The following is a 20819-nucleotide window of genomic DNA, read 5'->3' on the forward strand; positions in this document are numbered from 1 at the left end:
CAGAACTGCGAACAGAACTATTCCTTGAGAGGCAGTGGAAACTCCTGAGATTCAAATACACTGTAAGTGCATGAGGAAATTGTCTATTTCAGGTGCACTCCACAGAAGTAGTTGTAGCAAGGTTGAATATGTAATCTCACATCATGGGAACACCATACATAAATAGATTTTCCAATTTAAAACATGGGTATGAACAAGAACTTAAAAACTGTTTTGCACTGAAACTCAAGGTCACTGCCAGCCTGCTGGAGACCTGCCGCTGCTGCTGCTGCAGTGTGGGGTCAGTCACCAGCGGTGGGTACCACTGCCCAGCGGTGGGTACCACTGCCCCGATGCTGCCGCTCACCAGCAGAATCGGGGAGACATTCCCTTCAGTGCGCACACGTAATGTGCGAGCGCGGATGCCTTCCTCCATGGCTCTTTGTGACGGGAAATGCCGACCCTCCGCTCGCACTCAGCCGCGTCCTGCTGTCTGGACGGTCTGAAGCGCGGCGCTCGGTTTCCCTGTGTGCCCGGCGCGCCTGCAGCATCACCCCCGGTACCCCCGCTCCCGCACACGCCCCGAGCCCTCCGCCGCTCGGGCTCCGCACGGGCACACGCGGGGCAAAGGCCGGCGAGACCCCCGCAGGAGCGCTCCGCCGGGCACCATCGCTACAGCGAGCCCTGCCCGGGGGATGGCAGCAGCATGCCCCGCACGGCCGCGGCTGCGGGAGCGATGCCGGCAGGGGACACCCCCTCCGCAAGGCTCCCCTGGTCCCCGCGGCCCCCGGGCGCTCGGAGCGGGGCGGGCGGACCCCTCCCCTCCCCTGCCCGTGCTCCCCGCCCCTGCCCCGCATTGGCTGCGGGCGCTGACGGGCAGCGGGGCGGCCCTGCCCAGGGGCACTGCCCGCGCTGGGGGTCCGGCCGCGCCGCGGAGCGGGGCTGAGTCGCGCCGGTGCCGCCATGGGGGTGGAGATCGAGACCATCTCTCCGGGAGACGGTACGAGGCCGTGCGGGGAGCAGCCCTGCGGCGCGGGGCCGGGCACCGGGGGCTCGGGGAGCGGGGAGCCGGCGGCGGCAGAGCGGGGAGCGGGGAGGCGGCGGGGCGGAGGGAGGCACGGCCGCCCCCGCAGCCCCGTGGGCACGAACCCCCGTGGGGAGAGGCGGAGCGCGGCCAGGCGGCCGCCCGGGGTCGCGGCGGCGGCGAGGACCGGGGTTTCTGTGGCATCCGCTGACAGCTGCACGGCCCGAGCGCGGAGCCCGGGGTCGGCGCCCGGCGGGGAGCCCAAACTTTCCCCGGTGGCGAGCCCGGCCTCGCCGGGGCTGCCGCCCGTTCGTTCGTGCCAGCATCCCCCGGCGAGGCACCGCCGCCTCCCGGTCCAGCGTGGGATGCTGGCGAGGGCTGATGTGCAGCCCGGGTGGCAGTCGCCTCTCCTTGGCGCACGCTTGGCTTTCGAGAGCCAATTCGCAGTGTTCTGCTCTTCCTTGGCATTTTAATTCCGTAAGGTGTTTGTGGTTTTTTTTGTTTGTTTGGTTTTTGTTTTTTTTTTTTTTTAAGAGAATGTAATTTCTAGCATACGTATGTAGCTATATAATAGCTACATCATATTCATCGTTGACTGATGTACAACCATAAATAATTCGTTCAAGTTGATTGCAGATTAAGTTTCTTGGCCCAGTATATTTCCTTTCTTTTATATGCTTTTTAATTGGCTTCTCCCTCTGTGCTGTTTAGCTCTAGAGATCGAATTCTTCTCTTGGTTGCAGAGACGTAAAAAAAGAATACTTATACCCACATAAGTAATGGTGCTGAGTTGGGAGTAGGAAGGAGGGTGGAACTACCTCACAGTAGTACTTTCTATCTATTAAATAGATCAAGGCTGTCATTGTAAGTAATATGTGATTCCAAATAAGGCTATATGGATTAGATCTCTTGGTTGCAAGTCTTAATCAAAATCAGCTGACTTTAAACACTGTCTAAAGCCACAGTGAGTCAGTGGTCTTGCGCATCTCTGCTTTTAATTTGGTGTTGATGTGAAATTATGTATCTGCATTGGCTTTGCTGGTGGTAAACTCACACAGCAGAGTGTGTGTCCATAAGGTCTGAAACTGCTTTTCCCAGATCTCTGTATAATAGTGGATCATTTTAATAATACCTGTTTTACAGGAGGTAGGGTTCATCTCACATAACTTTTCTCAGGTTAGCTAGCTAATCTAAAGCAGTCTTCTGGGTTTTCTCTGTGGCCATCTCCAGAGAATAATTTGTCTTGCCTTTCTCAGGATAGGCTGGCTTTCTCTCAAAGCACTGCTAATTCTTTGCTGTCAATAGAGGAAGCCCAGGAGACTGGCATATGATAATTGCCTGTGGTTTAGATGGCTGTGAATTTAAAAGACATGACTCCCACTTTAGCATACCATGGTGACCTTACCAGATACCTACTGTACTGCATTTTGGGCAAGGTGCAGCTAGGGATATTCCAGCCAGCCAAGCCAGTGAACAAGGCTGTTCAGGGGGCACTTGGAAGCACCACTTTCTCAATTTTTGTGTTGTAAATCTTGGTTCATCGTGTTAGCCTGCCCTCTGCCATGTACTGCTCATGTGGTTTTGGCACACGAGCCCCAAGGCTGTAGCTTGTGTGTGACCTGCTGGTTTATACCCTGTGAAGTGCCCTATAATGCAGAACTTGTTGTCATGTTAATTCTGACCAAAGAGCCAGAAAGCCAACTAAGAAATTCTATTTCATAGAATCATAGAATGGTTTGGTTGGAAGGGACCTTAGAGATCATCTTGTTCCAGCCCCCCTGCCATGGACAGAGCCACGTTCCACTAGACCAGGTTGCTCCAAGCCCCATCAAGCCTGATGTTGAACATTTCCAGGGATGGGGTATCCACAGCTTTTGTGGGCAACCTAACTCCATCCCCAGTATTTGGCTTTCTAAGGAAGTTCCTTAATAATTAATCTCATAGATACATTTAATTTCTTCTGAACCTGGGCACTCCTCTGGCCAACCTTGAGAAATCATGGTTAGCATCTTTAATACACCATTGGCACCTAATTGAGCCTTGAGAGTCATCCCTTAGCTTTTAGTACCTTTAGCAGTACCTAGAACAGGTAAAATGGAAATGGTAATTAAATTTTCTGTCAAGCTAATAATGTAAGCTTTTTTTCCTTTCAGTATGAACATTTTAGGAGGAGCTACCAGGCTTTTAAAAGAACTCAGTGTACTACTGCTTTACTGTTGCCTGATGTTACAAAATTAAACTGCTTTTGTCTGTAAAACCCATCCCTGCTAATTAAAGATGCCCTCACAGAGCTGTCTTTCTTGAGTGGAAGGCATTAGACATGTGAATACAAATGGATTTTCTCACAATGTCAGGCTGAGACTATTTGAAAAATGATAGCAAAAACATTCTGAGAATATTTAAAGTTGTAATCCATGAAGTTTTGACTGTCTTTTTGTACTTACAGGATGTAAATGCATATGTAATGCACACATATGTAGGGAGTTATCTAAGAGCTAAACAGCAGCCAAACTGGGACCTTTTACCCTAAACCATCCCATTCCTGTCTTGCATAGTGATTTGGTAACGCATAGTCACAGAATCATGGAGTTGTTAAGGTTGGAAGAGACTTCCAAGATCAGCAAGTCCAACCATCAACCTAGCACCACCACCATGTTCACCAGTAAACCATGTCTTCAGATGCCATATGCATGTGTTTTCTCAACACTGGAAAGGATTGTACTCCTCCACTTGCCTGGGCAGTCAATGTTTTACAAGCCAATGCTTTACAACCTTTTCTGTGAAGACATGTTTCCCAATATCCAATCTAAACCTAATCCAGTGCAACTTGAGGCCATTTCCCCTCACTTTTACCCTCCACTTGTCTGGGAGAAGAGGCTGATCCCCACTTCACTACAACCTCCTGTCAGGGATTTGTAGAGAGCAATAAGGTCCCCCCTGAGCCTCCTTTTCTGCAGGCCAAACACCCCCAGCTCCCTCAGGCACTCCTTGTAAGACTTGTGCTCCAAGTTGTATGAGGAGCCACTTATACCTACAGCTGTCATGTGGATGTCTCAGGTATCCTGATGTAACCAAATGGCTAATACCAGATCTCAGTTCAGCATTTTCCTCTTAAAAGATAAACTTGCCTAGCCAGGTCAATCAGAGAAAAGAAAAGATTAACCTTTTACAATTTTGACAGGACGGACATTTCCAAAGAAGGGTCAGACGTGTGTGGTGCACTACACAGGTAAGGCATGTTCTGGATGTTCTGCTTCACATCAAGAGTGATTTCCCATTTCTGATGTGTGTTGTATCTTTTGTTGTGTTCTACCACTCATAATCCATTGTATAATGTTTGGGTGGGTTTCCTGCCTGTTTTGCTTCTAGCTGATCTGTTCAGGCTACAGTAGGTAGATGTGCCTGCTGGCACATTTGCCATGGCTAGCGTTCAATGGTGGGAGCTTTGCAGAAGAAGCTGCAGACCTGATTCATTAAGCTATTTTATTAGCTAATGAAATTGAGCATGAAACAGTCAAAATGCTGGGTTCATATTTTTACAGCCTCTTGTCTTGACACAGACAATTAATAATTGTATATATCTTAAAAGCATGTGTCCATGTATTGGCAGTAAAATTCATTCCAGATTGAAGAGATCAATACCAGGTCTGTTTAAACACCTGCTTTATGGACTTGTGTTAATCTTAAGTAGTAAGCTGGTTAATTCAGCTGCTTATGCTGAAGAAGAAAATGTTCTTTAAATCAGTTTATGGTGTTATGCTTTGTGTGTAATTATGTAAGTTGTCAAAGGGATGCAAAAATCTCTGCAGTCCGAGTCTCCACCTGGCAAGTTCACTTCAGCAGCTGCCATTTTATGAGATATTTTCCTTAAGAAGCTAACATGCAGGTTATGTAGGGATTGAAGCTTCTGATCTGGGCCTAGATAGTGAGGCAATGTTTTCCTCTAGGGTTCAGGGTGATAGGAAAGTTCTCTCTGGTAAGTGTTGCTTTCCTTCAGCTTTGTATTGGATTCCTACAACTGGAGCAAAATGGGAACATTTTCCAATAAATATGACTAATGAAATAAACCTGTTTGTATTTTCAATAAACCTTTTATATAATTTCAATAATACCACCATTCAGAAAGTTGTGTGGGAGTTAGTGCACTGGCTTGGTGTGGAGGTTGTCTGGGTTTAAGCTCCCATATATGCGTTTATATATTCAAAGTATTTTGATCTAATGAGGATTTCTAGTTTGAATTAGAAGATGTTAAACACATGGGTCTCCCATTCCAGTCTCAGCTCTTACAGGCATTTCTCTGTAGCTTAGATATGAAAATAGGTGTTTTGAAATTATTTTTGTGAAGATGCTTAAAGATGTTTCTCTTCCTGTCCAAACTTCAAAAGGTTTTATGAAATAAAATTGTCACCTCCCACCCCTAGTTAGTTCAAGATAAATTTAAATGTCAGAACTGAAATAGGCAAAAAAAATTGAGCCTGGTGGCTCCCACAAAGCACATTTTTTCTGGATAACTTCAGAGAGTGTGAATGGGGAAATGTGAAAAGATAACAAGATGCTGCATACTGCTATTGATATTAGGTAGAGTCTTAGATGAGGCTGTTGTAAGCTGGCTTTGACATAAAAGACTTTATAAAAACTCATTAAATCAATCTCTAGTGTACACCGTGCTTTTTCCATATACCTTGCTGCTGGTGCTATGTAACCTCTCTTGCCTCCCAGAGATATCAGGGTAGCTCATCAGATACAGATATCAGGGAAGCTCATCACCTCAGTTCCACTGCTGCTGCCAGCAATCTTTGGTGATGATGTTTTTAAGTTGCGTCCATGGGTAGTGGATGAAGTGTTTCCTTCCAGTGAACTATAAAGCATGTGTATAAGATGACATGTAAGTGTTGAGTTTTAGTTTAAAACAGTTTTATCTGGATCCAGTACAGTTTCTTTTTGTACTGATGAGATTCTGGATGTGCCTGGTAATTATCTTGGAATTATCTCTGTCTTATTTATTCAATATGCTTAATACTTATCCTCACCACACTCCTCTGAGTCCTGCTTTAGGAATTGTATAGTTAAGTTAGAGGGAAGTCTGCAGAGAAATGCAGAACCTCTGCCTTGGCACCTAAAATGGGAGCTAGGAAAAACTAAGATACTTAGATCCAGAAATGATCCAGAAATAATCCAGATATGCTGCTTTTCAGAGCTGCTTAGTACTGCATAGCATGTATAACTCTCAAGTGATCTCCATATCCAGCTGATGTGGCACTCTGGAGCTGGGCACAGATACCTGTGTTGTGTTATGGGAGATGGGGGAACCATGCACTGACTCCGTCAGGATCCAGAGATTTTTTGCATCCCCAGAAAAGCCTGACCTCACTGGAGTGCTTGGAGCACAGCTCTGAATCCAGGATCAAGCAGAGTAGAGAGCCAAAACCACGGCCTGTGGGAGCCCATTTGGTGTGAATAACTGAATAAGTTGTTTCAGGCATGGTAAACCTATCCCCAGCTGGCTCTTGCAATAGTAGAGGGTTATAACTCTGCTTGCCACAGCCTGAACCGCAACCATTACATTCCTGGGGAGAAGAAAGCTGAAATTTCCCACTCCCTTCAGTCTAGCTCGGGACACCTAGCAGTGAAGAGTGCAGGAGCCATGGGCAAGAAAAGGAGCAGGCAAGAGGGTGAGTATTTGTTGCAGACACTCATGCAGGGATATGGAAGGAGTTGTAGTACAATCCCTGTCTTTGGGGATTAATTCAATAGCTTTTTTGTTAATCATAAGATTTTCCAATGTGGTGGTGCCAGCTGGGCAGGCCATGTAACTCCTTGCAGTGGCCCATCTGCTCTCACACCAACACACAGTGTGGTGATACAGCTCTGCACAAGCGTGGTAGGTCCTGGTTTTTTGTGCATGCACAGAAAAAAACATTGTCTGCCCACTAATTACTCCTGTCTCAAAAGGAGAGGCTAAAATGGGTTCTCTTCTGCCAGAGCAAGTTATTAATCTTTGAGGCTCTGTAGTGTCTTATTTCCCCTCTTGCCTTTGCTTTCGTAGACATGCATTTACCATGTGATGAAGAGTGATGGCAGAGAGTGAGGGCAGGAGTAAAAGGCCCACAGCAACCTCCATTTTTTTAGGAGTAAGCTGTCTGTATGACTTGTCTTGGTGGTCCATGCAGGAAAAGTCAAGAGAGGACCAAAGGCTGGGACTCCAGGTGTCTGGCAAAGCTTTAGAGCTCTGTCTGCTTGTCCTCCAGGATTTTATGCTTCATCACCAAGGTAGAGATTCAGCAGGGTAGTTTCTAGTCTGACAACCCTACATGTTCTGGAGGAGTGGGAGGTGAGAACTGGAATCTCCTCAAGATGAAGGAGAACTGTGATTGAGTTTTACACTTCAGCTGTCAGCACTCCAGCTATTAGGCTGTTACATGTGGCAGCTTTTCCTGATTCTCTCCTTGATCAACTGGATACAGAATCTCAGGGTACAGTGTGGTGTGATTCCCAAAAGCATCGTGGTGCCTGAAGGAACAGACCTAAGTTCCAGTGGCAGCAGGAGTGAAGGTGCAACCTCACTAGGAAGCAATTGAGAAAGGACCTCTTCATTTAAGGAAATTGTTTTTAATTTTTTTCCCCCTTAGGAGTAATGCTCTGCTGCTTTACAATTAGAGCAGGATTTTTGGATTACCCTTCAGAAGTACCTAATTGCCCTTTCATAAGAATGCCTTAGTGCCTAACTTTGGTCCTGTAAATCACTGCTAATTTTTCAGCTTTGCACAGTCTGATTTAAGTACACAAATAGATATCCAGATAATTATAAAACATTACATAGGGGACTGTGATGGAACATGAAACCAAATCCCAGTCTTAGTATACGATGGAAAAATGTGGTCAGGTTCCTGTATTCTTATTTTTGTTAACAAATATAACAAATATAATAATTTCTTCTTAGCATCCAGCATCCCTGTTGAGTCTCAAAAGTTACCTGCACAATATTACTGTAATGGGATTAATAGATAAGGCAGAGCACTGGCACTGACATGCACTTGCAGCAGCACTGGTTTATGTCATGTTTTTTGTCACAGATTTCCTGGAGCAAGCTTCTCAAAGCCTTTGGCAATCTGCTTACTCCTTCTGTTTTCCATCTGCAAAATGATAGTTTGTACTTTGTCTGCCTCCTGTAGAGAGATTGCAGGCAGTTTGAGATATGAACTGCCTCCTTCTTCATGCTTGCTGTAATGGTGACATAATCTTGGTTGGGTCTTCAGGTTACATTGGACCACTGACAGTAGTACAAGCAAACTAATTAGTCCTGGAGTGCATAAAAGGAATTTAGGTATTTTCTGCAGTTTTGATTCCTGTGATTAAATTTGTTGACGCTGGCAATGGGAATTAGCAGTGTAGAATTTTCAAAGATTTATGAACATGATACAAAATGTGACTTTCAGTTAGAAATGCCCCTCAACAGAACCTTCACTGAGAAGAGATATGCTCTGTCTGGAGACTGTGAGGTAAAACCTGTCCTCCAGGAAGCTGAATCCCATTCTCTGCCTTCCTGCTGGATGATGATGTGCCTTCACACCTGCTTTGTGTGTACTGAATCTAAATCTACTCATGATAATGAGAGGGCAGCTTCTTTCCCAAGTTATTTGGAGTTGACATTCTCTTGTGTTGTCCCATGTAGCTTGTGGCAGAGCTAAATTCTTAACCTCTTAATCTTTCTCCTCTGATTATAATACTCTGATTTTAAGGAACTGATGATAGCCAGTGTTTCTAGTGTGCTGGAACTAATTTATTTGAGTGAGACTATAAAGCCACAGTCAATCATTAATTATTTATTAAACTGGACTTCTCTCAGAAGATTTTTCATAGACTTTTTAGGTAGGATTATTGCCCCAAAATTGCACTAAATAGATTTCCAAGAGAGTAAAGTACTTCAGTTGGAAGGGACCTAAAATGACAATCTCTTTCAACTGCCTGACAACATCAGAGGTGACCAAAAGTTAAAGTGAAGGTCCAAATCCTTTATACACTGACTGATTTGGGGGATCAACCACTTCTCTGGTGGTGGGCCCCCCACTCAGTGAAGAAATACTGCCTAATGTCCAGTCTAAACCTCCCCTGGAGCAGCTTGGAACCATTCCCACATGTCCTGGATCACAGAGGGAAGAGCCCAGCACCTCCCTCTTCACTTCAATGTTTATATACTGAGAAATTGCTTTTTTATTATTGTTTTAATGCGTGAAGTGAAATTCCACATTGAAATAAATGAATACTATTCCATTTGCTGCAGCTGAGCTGTACAAATTCATTCTGGTTTAGGAAGCAGGCTTTTATTTAAAGCAGAACAAATGATTAATTGTTCTTTTCCTAGTGGTCTGAGGACAAATTTGTATCATCTTCTTTTCCCATATATTGCCAGAATTACTTTATATTGTTTCTTTAGCTTTGGCAGTGGTGTAGTGTTGAGAATTATGGTTATGTCTGTGAAGCTGAAAGCTCTTTATATAACAAAAGCATACTGCACAGATATAGATGAACAGTAATTCATAGAATATGCTTGATTTATCATGATTAAAAGCACTATTTTCCATTTAACACAATAGAAATGTAATGCAATTCCCTTGAAATAATCCTTGCCAAAAAGATCTGCCTGTTTTTCTTGGATCAAAATCAACTCAGCCTTAAGTGTACATGGTAATAGCCAGAGATTTGTCTATAGTGACATACTCTCAAAAAGACTGAGGTAAATTCAGAGTAACTTTACAGTGTCATCTGTCTTATGAGCATGACTGGATGAACATCAGCCTTGTGCAAGCATTTGTGCCAGGTGGGTACAGGAGGATGTTGTTTCTCTGGCCCCACTTTCAGAAACATCTGTGCTACTTCAGTTTGGAGCTCTGCATGTGTAGCTGAGAGGAAAATTGAACTAAGTAAGGCATTTAATCAAAATTCTTTGTCTCCAGGAGGCTGTCTAGCTGGGTTTGGAAGAGGATAGTGAACACTGCAATTAGAATTATCATTAATAAGGATTGTATTGTAACAGACATTATAATTGAACCTTGATTTAAAGCCAGCTAAATCTTGCTTACCTAGAAGGAATTTAATTCTTTAATCAAGCATGTTCCCAAGATACAATATAACAGAGGAGTGTGATGTCTGTCCATCTTTTGGTGACTGCCAAATTTTTGTGGGTTTTTTTTGTTTTGTTTTTTTTTTTTTTTTTTTTTTTTTGTTATTTAGTGCCCTGGTTTAAAAGTATGAAAGCCTTTTACTTCTGTGGAGATCTTGGTGGCAACTAAGCACTTAGAAACATCTTTTTTCGTTGGTGGATCATAAAAAGTAGTTTTAGTCCTCCCTAAGGAATTTGGTCTTTTGCTGCCCCTTAGAAACAATCTGCAAGTCTTAAACTCTGTCAGTAAAGAGATAAAAATTCTCATCTCTGCTTATATAATTATAGATTAGTTATCCCTGGAAGTATTTTAGCAGTGACTTTGGCCTGATAGTCATAATAGTGGTCAGAGTCCAGAAGCAAAAGTCTGAGCAGAAGAGATTTCTCCTACACATTTTGCTGCCAGCTTAGTGACTGATGTCAGGCATGTTACTTGCTCTTTCATTTTGTAAATTTGATGGGAAAAGGGACTGTGCCTCTCAAAATTGTCATGCAATTAATGTTTGAAAGTACAGGGGGACTCACTGTAAGAGGCTATTGATGTGAAAAAGTGATTTGATGAATAAAAAGATTCAGAGATTTAAAAGAGAAAAAGTAGCAGCTTCAGTGGCAGAGTGAGTGAGTTTAAACTGCACACACCAGATTGTTGCCTGATGGAAAAGGATCAGTGTAATAAACTCAAATTTCCCAGTTGCTCCTCCTTTGCTGTGTTGCTATGTATGGTGCCCATTGGTTTCACTGAAATCACTTGTGGTGTTAGATGTTATTTAATGTGGATAGGTGAATCAGAAAAGGACCTTGAACTATTTCAACTGTGCTCTTACTGGCAACCTCAGCTGTGAAGCCTTGGTTTGACTAAGAATTGGAAGTTTCTCCCCTTAAGGGTGCTCCCCATGGCACTGAGGTGTTGTTTGGACTGCTGCTGATGGGTTTTGGGCAAAGAAAGGGATGGGTCCAGGATTGCCCATGAACACTGTCTTGTATTCGTCTGGGAAGAAGACAGGAGGAGTTTAATTCTTGCAGAGTAAAGAGGATTATAAATAGATTTCTTCAAGATAGCATACACTTTCTCCCCTGACAGAGACTTCTCTGTCAGCATGAGATGTGCTGAGTGATTTGGTGACTGCTACCTTCAATTTTGGAGCACTTGCTAGCCTTTACAGGATTTCCTTTCATGGTGGGATTGTAGCATCATGGTCTCTTCCCATTGTGCACAGAAATGAAACTGCTAGTGAATAATTAAACTTCCTACTCCTGCCTCACAAAAGCCTTGAGAAAGTGAATTTTGAGATATTTAAAAAAAAAGGCCACAAAGCAGATTATCTAAAGTACCAGAGAACTAATAGCCTCTGTTCATCAAGTTTTTAAAAGCTCAGAGCTAATCCAAAAAAGTGCCATCTTTTAGACAATTAGATTGCTGTTTCAAACAAGGTATTCTGGAACCTCTTTCCACTTAGTTTGAGTGATTGCAGTGTGCCCTGCTTACAGCTCATACCTGTATTTTAGGACTTAGACCTGAAAGATTTGCATCAATTCTTGATCATCAGAATTCCAGGTCCTTACAAGAATGACATCATTTTCTAGTAATTTATGCAGCCAAAAATCAAAGAGTTGTTGAAAAAACTGTGCAATGAATAGTGTGTGTTAGTGTAAAATGTACAAATGATCCTACATCAGCCAAAGGGAAGCTCTTATCAGCTGACACCAGTGATAGGCTTGTCTCCCTTTATTGACAAAGTAGAACTGACATCACCGTATTTACCTAATTAAGAAGTCTAAATTGAGAGCTTAGTTACCTTGGGTTACCTGAACAATTAGGTTGTGGACATGCCTCTCTTTCTATTGATTAGATAAAGAGCTTAATACTGTTCCTAGGTCAGGCAGCTCAGCTGGGCAGGGAGTGTGGAAGGGGGAAGGTTTTCTCAGTTGTTCAGCACGTGGTGTCATCCCAGCGCAGTGGATCCATGGCGGGGCTGTGTGTAACACCCCACATCCCAGGGCATTACCTGAGCACATGCTGTGCAGCCAGAGATCTCTGCAGCCTTCCAGCACTCTGTGTTGGTCCAAGTGCTGCAGGGATGTGTGTGGGAGATCCCTGGGGAGGGCATTGCCAAGGAGCTCACATGGTCCCCGTTTTGGCTCTGGGAAGAGCGGAGCAGGCGGCCTCGGAGGACGTGCGCTCTGCCGCGGGAAGCAGCAGCAGCAGCAGCTTGGTGTTGGCAGGAGTTCTGCTGAGTCTTGCTGAACCGGGGCCAGGGGCTGGGGGGGCTTTATATTGAAAGCAACATCTCTCAGTTGAGACGTATTATTTAGCTTTACTTACTCAAGGGTGCTGTAAATCTTCCTTAATTTTTTTTTTCCCCACAAGACTGCTGGCTGCAGAATCTTGTACTCCCTTGCACATCACTCAGCATGAGGGATCTTAAATGTTGTAGCTGTGGCGTCATCAGGCAGAGCCAGAGCATCTTTGTAGCCAAGGCAGATCCATGTACTTAGGCAGTGTAGTCCTTTCTCTCCCATCCAACACCCTGGGACTTCTGAAACTCAGGGTTACAGCAGTGGTTGTGAGGTACATTTGATTTGTTGATCTCCCTCTGTCTCATTTTATGATATCCCAAGTGTGGTTACTCCTTCCAGATCTTTTCCATTTAATCCTGCTTAGTTATTTGGTTCTTAGTTGTCTCTTCCTGCTCTAGTTCACTTCCCTTTGCACATTTAATGATGTGACAACCTTGATTTAGCAAGATTGTCTTTTCTTACTTTTTTTCTCAGTTACAAATGGAAAACTTGTTTTTTGAAGGTGGTTTCCTGCTGGACAGCAGAAGAGACCTAACACCTGAGTGGTTAATTTTCCAATCGGTGATTGCTACAAAAAAAGACAGTCCCAGATACATTGGCATTATCTAGTTTTTAATGACAGAAGTGAATATATATTTTGTTACTTCCTTACTTGTTGAAGGTGCTGCTGTTGCAACTTTGAAAGTAGCAGCTCTGTGTTGAAATTTTTTACACTGTGTTAGAAAAAATCTAACCCAAACAGAAACCAAACATGTAGTTGTTTGGAAATTACACTAAAATACTATATAGGGATTTCAGTTTTATGGGAACTTACATTTTTGTTCTCTTCTATGGATAAATTTCTGGTTTTACTACAGGCAGGGATTTCAAGAAGACAGGAGCACGTCATACTTTTGGAAGTGAAATGTAGCCATATCTAGAGTACATAAAAGAAAACAGAAGGTGAGTCCCACAGTGGACAAGTTCCTGAGGCATCATCGTCAAGTGTTGCCATTTTTGGACTGGAACCTACAATTTTCATCTTGAAGAAATGAAATAAATTATCTTATTTGTAAAAGCTGCAATTTTGGTGAAAAAGCCAAAAAGCTTCTGATGCAGCTCAGGGTGTGTTTGGTTTCTGGGCTAAAAGCACACATTAACAGGTCATGTCCAGCAGTTCATCCACCAGTGCCTCCAAATCCTTCTCTGTAGGGCTCCATAGGCCATTCACAGAGATGAATGCTTTTCTGCAGTGTCATGATGAAACACCTGACCTTGGCTTGTGCTTGAGGTCACTCTCTGGCAGTGTCTGTCCAGTGATGAAAGCAGGAGCTGCTCCTCTGTCACTCTGCCTGGGTGACAGCTCCCCACACCCTTGTGTCTCTCAGTGGCCAGCTGGCAACAGCTCTGGAAAACTATGGCCATGTCTGTCCCACTCTGTCAGGGGAGATTTGGGAGAACACAGACAGCCCCATTGATAACTTTCAGTTTATTCTGCCCTTTGGATTTCTTCTGCCATCATTTGCGCCTCATCTTCAGTCAAATAAATAGCAGGGACAGGTTCAGATGCTTGCTGAGTCAGTGGGCAGTGCTCCTGCAGAGCCCAGCTGAGGGCTGTCATCTGACTGTGCCCATTTTGTCGTGTCCTACCTTTTCCTGCCTGGAACTCAAGAGTCCTGACCTTTTATGTCTTAACACTGAAGACTTCCAGGGCCTCTAACTGTAGGAAGAGATGTCCAAAAGTCATTGGAACAGGGTGGGAATGCCTCATTACAAAATGATCCTTACCTGTGCCATTAAGACTTGTTCTTTGTGAAACCAACTATAAAGCTCATCTCATTTTCAATATTTTTTGCAATCCCTGGCTGAGAGTGTGGGAGTTTTAAATGTGTATGAGTCAAATGCAAATTTGGAGTTGATACAGTCATGAAGATCTGCCATCATTAGTCCCCTGTGGACAACTTAGAAAACTGAATCTGATCAAAGAGCTACTCACTTCATTCATAAGTTGCTTTGGAAAAGGAAGACCTTTTTTTGTTTACTCCCCTTTAAAAGACAGGGACATTCAGAAGGGAAGTGCTGTGTCTAGGGCACAAAGTCAGCCTCTAGAAAAGTTGAGGCTAAAAATTCATGGGCTTTTAAATTCCTTATCTACTATATTTACCTTCCCACTTATCTATTGCATTACCCACCTATATATATTATATATAGGGCATACCAGCTCTGTAGAAGACCTGGTAATTTTTTTTCCAGATCTCAAAAAAGTGTTTGTCTTTTGAGAACAAACTATTTAAATTAAGATAAATTGTGGAAAACCACTATATACTTTAGTTTTTATTAGGTTTTCTCTTTCTCTAACCAGTCTAGATTTGATTGGTTATGTAAGCATTGTAAACAGAATAAGGGCTCAATCCTTCCCTGCTGTAAAGAACAGGGGACTTGATTGTAACGATTCACTGTGTTTCATAAAGTAACTAAAGCTTGCAGTACATTGATTTCTTAAAACTGCAAAACCATTTCTGAAGTGCTTTTCTAAGACTTGCTATTGTAGCACATTCAAAGCTCCTCTTCATATTCAAAAGTTTCTAAAGCACTTGGGAAAACAATAGGAAACAAAGTAGCCTGGACCTGAGAGAGTGTGGAGCTATAAACCCGGGGACCAGAGGTGATGGAGAGCTGAGAAATTATTTTCCTTACAGCAAAAGAGCAATAAAAACTTGGGCTGGGATTTTTCCCTGCAGGAGTGTGAAAAGAAACATTGACTGATTGCAAAGCACCTCCATACTGTAATGGAGCTACACAACCTGTAATCTTTCTATTATTCAGCCTGTCACTGCAGGACTGGCCCATTTGGAGGCTACAAAGCATTTAGATGCTGACAGCTGTATGAGGCTGTAGGAGACATGGTTGGCCATTGTGTTTATAGAGGGCAGTGAGATAAGAATAGCTCCCAGTCTTCAGTGCCTGCCACATTCACTTGAGCTTTTGGACACCTCTGTACATCTTGTGGACAAGTAGCTGTGTTGAAAGAGCAGGGGCCACCAGGGCAATACTTATCTTAGCTCTTCTTTTTCCCTTGAGAAACTGCTGTACAATACAGGCCAAGAGGGTGTCAGCTGATAAAAGTCAGACAAACGCAAAGTGTTCTCTGGTTTTGATGTTGAGAAGCCTGACATCCAAGAGGAACCGGACACTGTCTGGCACACCGTGGATAAATTAATGTCCCCAGTGTGCCCTTCCACTTCCAACCCTCCCGTTGGCATCTTACTATGCACAGGACCACCCTTCTTCTTCTATTTTTTTCCCCAATACTTTAGCAAGTTGTATAGACTTCTATAAGAATTTTCTAGTATGTTTGTTTAGTCACAGGCAAGTTTTTGTTAGTTTTCAGTATTATTTGTTTTGCAGCTTCTTAAGCACATTCTAGCAGTACATTAAGCTGAGATTTGTTTTCAGATTGCTCCCTCAGAGGATGAAGCAGTGGAGATTTTCAGCTCATCCAAAAGAACACATGAGTGCACCCCTGATTTGAAAATATTTCTTTTTGCTGCAGCATAATTGCTTGTCACAGTCACTGAAGGTGCCACAGTGTGATTAGACAGGGCTGAAACAGGGGATGCAGGGACATTCCCAGCTCTTCCCTCCCGCCTCAGCGTCACTCTGTCTTGTGTGTAGAAATGTTGCACGGGCTGCACTATGAACTGGGCTGAAAATATGATGTGAAAGAAAAGGAAGGAGGGAAGAAGTGGTTGTGAAGGACATCAGGAGAACAGGATGGAAGTGCAGGGTGATGGAAAGATCAACAGCCACTTGTGATCTGGCACTGCAGGAGGCCTGGAGTTTGGCAGTGCTGTAGGGAGCCAAAGCACTGGGGTGGTTGTAGAGAAGAGTAAAGAAGACTTGCCTGTGGGGACAAGAGGGAGTATTTATTTCTGCTTCCTTCTCCCCTTTCTGCCCTGTCCAGCTTCCCAGTAGTGCACAGTTTGGGGCCCCTCCCATAGCAAACTCTGAATCTCTCCATTGCAATAATGTGCTGGGACAAATTTGTCTGGTTAGCATGGTTCATATGTATAACACTGCTGTGGTGAGGACTCTAGTGCTGCTGTTATTTGTTTATAGAAGTGATCTCAGAATAAATTTGCTTGACTTTTTTTTTTTTTCCCCAAGAAAGAATACAAAAAATTTTCTTCTTGAAACTTGGTACTAAAGAACATTTTTGGTGTACAGTTATTTAGTTGTGGGTGGACAACCATTCCAGGGCTAAGACTGTGGTGCACAATGAGAGCATTTTGACTAGGAAGACAAGGGTCTATACATGGGGAAAGAATTCTTGCTATAAATATATTTACTAATACAGTGTGCATGACTTTTAAAGGAAGTACTTTGCCCTTCTGCTGAGCATTTGCAAATTTCAAGCCTCTCTAATTAGCTTCTTATCAGAAAATGAATCATTATCACCAGCCAGGGTTAACTTCTGAGCATAACCTGTATAAACCTGTCACTGAGCAGGATTCATCAGAACTACATTAGATCCTGATGAAGGTATTAACTTCAATGTCAAAGGCACTACCAGGGTGAAGTATTTAAAGAACCCACCTTACACTGAAGTAGGGACAGTGCTGCACAAGATGATGGGGATACTTTTGCGCCTGCAAAAGATTCATGGCTGACTTAAAAGTGAAAAAATGGTTTTGCTGAACCTTCCTTTTACTGCTCCTTGTGAAGCAGCATTTGGTAATCTAGAAATGCTTCTTTTGGCCTAGCTGAGTGAGGATGGATTTGATGACAGGCCCCTCATATGAGGAAGGTATTTAGGACATTTTTATGGGGAGAAGCCACAACCCATGGATGCTTTTCTCCTGCTGTTTGCCAGAGACCTGGGGAAACAACTTAGGAAAAAAAATCAGCTTACCATATTTTTTTTAAACTGTGATGCATATCTTATACAACAGATTATGGTGTTAGCTTAAATATAGGATCAACACTTATACATTTAAGATGGATTAGAGAGGATGTTTACAATTTTTTTCCTCTTTTTTAGATGTATTCAAGGAAGGCATCTCTAATACGGGTGTATGTATGCCATAGTATAAAGACAGTATGAAGACCTTAGATTGTAATGTTAAAAAGTTCAGGTCCAACTGAGTGTGGGTTTTTAGTGTTCAAAACATTTTAAAATAAATTCTGACTCTTGCTTTGTGTCAGTATTACAGCTCTGAAATGTATTATGCTGTGTTGTACCTTGTTCAGCTGGTCTTTCTCATCTGTGTTTTTGGTGAGTATTAGTGACAAAATTCTGGTTTAGGATGTCATAGAAATGGAATAGACTATTTCAGTTGGAAGGGACCTACAACTATCATCTGACCCAACTGCCTGATCACTTCAGAGCTGGCCAAAAATCACGGGGTACTATTAAAGGCATTGTCAAAATGCCTTTTAAACACTGACAGGCAATTGTGGGGTCATTGGCAGAAAATCTTGTCAAGCCGGCTCTCAAGGAGTTGGTGTGTGGATGGCTGGATAACATTTACAGAGGATCATGAGGTTTTCCATCATGGTCTGCAAGGAATTCATGGTACCCTGAATAAGAAACGTAAAAAGGTACAAAAAACTCATGCCAGTGGATCTAAAATTGGCTTATTCAATAGAGGACTTTCCAGTAGACCTTAAAATGGGCTGGTGTCAGCTCCACTCTGATGTTTTTATCAGTGGAGGAAGATATCAAGGTGATAAAAATTAATAGAGACATCCTAAATAAATGTTCTCATCCCATAGGTCATTGATTCACAGTAAGAGGAATCATTAATTAATATTGTCACCAGTAAATAATTTGTTTCATTTGCTATTAAACTCTTTACAAACTTGAAGGTGGAAGAGCAAAGAGTGACTCCTGTGCACTTTAGGAGCACTTTGTCGTGTGAAACAATGACTTTGAGACAGACTTGGGGAGTTGTGGTTGGTTATCAACTGAACACATACTGTGAGATGCTCTTTGGCCAAAAAGCTGACTGCAATCCATGAATATAGAAACTGGAGTGCTGAGGAGAAAAGAGGGGAGCCAGAGATCTCACACAGGTATTTCAAAAACAGTGTGCTCAGTTCTGTAGTCTACAATGCTGTAAAGATACATGAGGATGGTACAAGTACTGGGAGACCTTTCTGAATAAAAAATGTCTAATTTATTCAGCAGGGGTTAAGGGATGGTTTGCTACTTACATGGGGAATAAAAAATTGATAGGACAACTGAATTGATTTCTTAGTTCACCAAGAGACATAAAGGTATTATAGCTAGAAAGTGAAATTTTGCAAGTTCACCTGAAAATAAGGAATACATGTGAACTGGCAATTCTGATTTATAAATTAACACCAATCAATAATTGCAATCACTTCATCTCCCTAAGAAATCTTTTAATCGATTCTAATTCAAACAGGAATTATCTAGTGAAAATCCTGTGGCTTCCATTAAAGTAGGAAGTCAGAAGAAGAAATTGCAAGGATCACTTCTGGCATATAGGTGCATTAATTAGCACTTTTGTCATGTATTTTGGAAGCTTTGGTAGCATTCTTGTTCAGTGGTGTTTTCCTTGTGTAGATTAGTCCCAGAGACTTCACATCCTTCCTAGATTCAGGATTCTTAGAGCTGGGCTGGTAGTTTGTCCAACTCCCCCCATAACAATGTTTGAACTTGAACTCATTTGCTTCCCTAGGTTTGCTCATGCCAGTTACTATTCTTCTTTTGCATTTCATTTTTTGTGTGTCTGGATCTTTGATACCTTTTCCTGTATGTAAATGAATGACAACTAAAAGATGGTGTCAATCAAGCTGTTACCTGCTTTTCCAGCTTCTGGGTGATGGTCAGGGGAATCTCAGAATGGGTCAGGCTGGAAGGGACCACAGTGGCTCAGCTGGTTCAACTTCTGCTCAAGCAGGGTCATCCCAGAGCACATGGCACAGGATTGTGTCCAGATGGTTCTGGAATATCTCCAGTGAGGGGACTCCACAGGCTCTCTGGGCAGTCTGTTCCAGCGCTCAGTCACAGCACAGGAAAGAAGCTCTTCTTCATGTGCAGGTGGAACTTTCTGTGCATCAGATTCTGCCTTTTGTCTCTTGTCCTAATGCTTGGCACCACCAAAAAGGTGCCCTCCCATGGGTGGAATTCACTGACACCAGAGGACAGTCAGCACTTTGCACAAGATACACCTTACTGTGAAGAATGAGCTGGTACAGCTCTGGAGCCATTTACATCCATTTGCATGCTCATCATCAGCTTGCACGGGACATCCTTTAACTGGTCACTTCTCAGAAAAGTAATTGAAGTGTATTAAAGGGATATTTAAAAAAATGCTTGGTCAATTATAGAATGTAAGATCATGTTTCAAAGTCATTTTCCATGCTTAGTCAGAGGACTTAATTATGTTTTTAGACCACTTTGGTTGATACAATTTTTATTAGATAGTGCTTATTGTATATGAAAACTAAAATAGCTGCATTGAAACAGATGGGTGTCTGACTTCAAGGTATGTCTTTGATGTGGGGATTACTGGGCAGAAACCTGGGATTGGAGCTGGGAACAGACAGCTGCAATGGCTCTTTCTATAAAAAATGGTAAGTACTAGACGTGCCCAGCAGAAACAGCAACCCCTACAAGAAATGAGCCTTTCCAAGGGAATCTGCAACGCACAGGAAGATTGACAAGCCAGTGTGCTGCTCAGGGTAACAAACACTGTTTGCATAAATCCCCTTGCAATCATCATGTCTCAATTAATTGACATCCCACTGCTTTGTTCTTCTTTAAAAACATTTGATTGACTCTTCTGGAAAACACTGCCTTACCAACCTGGTACAGGCAAAGCAAGTTTCTGCAGCAGCTGTTCTCAGGAGTGGCCATTGGCCATCTGAAGCCCTGGCCCCCTGTCAGCTCTGCCCTGTTTTGCAGCAGGGCTTTTTGACTCTTACTCTGCTGTGTGTTCCTGCCCACAGGGCACGTGGTTTTGGGGTTCTCTGTAGCACACACACATCAGAACTGTCTCGTGTTACAGGAAAACCCAACGGTGGCAAGCAGTGTTCACTGGTTGGGCTTTAAGCATACTTCAAAGACATCCGTGTATGGGGAAAAGAAAAATAGTCACACCAGAAAGAACATGGAAAAATTCCCCACAGAGTGATTGCAAAATAAAATTATCCCACCTAGAAATACCCTGTGTACCTTGCACAGAAGTTCACCTTGATTTTAAAGTCATGCTAACACTGGAGGTGGTTTGGGAGCAAATTCTGGGGTCACTGGATGATCTGTAGCAGTCTGACTACATAGAGAGGACTGGTAATGGGTGGGGCTGTGTGGACACAGCAGGATCCTGGGATTACCTGCAAATTCCCAGG

General features: G+C 43.1%; 1 protein-coding gene across 2 annotated transcripts in view; it reads left to right on the top strand.

Moving 5' to 3' along the window:
* The first annotated feature begins 871 nt into the window (after positions 1–871).
* The window catches only part of FKBP1B (FKBP prolyl isomerase 1B), a 44183-nt gene continuing 24235 nt past the window's right edge, over positions 872–20819 (top strand). Inside the window, exons 1-2 of one of the 2 annotated variants that reach the window (XM_063150929.1) lie at positions 872–979; positions 4185–4232. In XM_063150929.1, coding sequence (XP_063006999.1) covers positions 943–979; positions 4185–4232 — 85 coding nt within the window. In that variant the 5' untranslated portion in view covers positions 872–942. The remainder of the gene's footprint in view (positions 980–4184; positions 4233–20819) is intronic. The other variant, XM_063150930.1, reaches the window with a different exon arrangement.

Source organism: Melospiza melodia, chromosome 3 (genome assembly GCF_035770615.1).
Source record: "Melospiza melodia melodia isolate bMelMel2 chromosome 3, bMelMel2.pri, whole genome shotgun sequence".
In the NCBI taxonomy this organism is placed as follows: Eukaryota; Metazoa; Chordata; class Aves; order Passeriformes; family Passerellidae; genus Melospiza; species Melospiza melodia.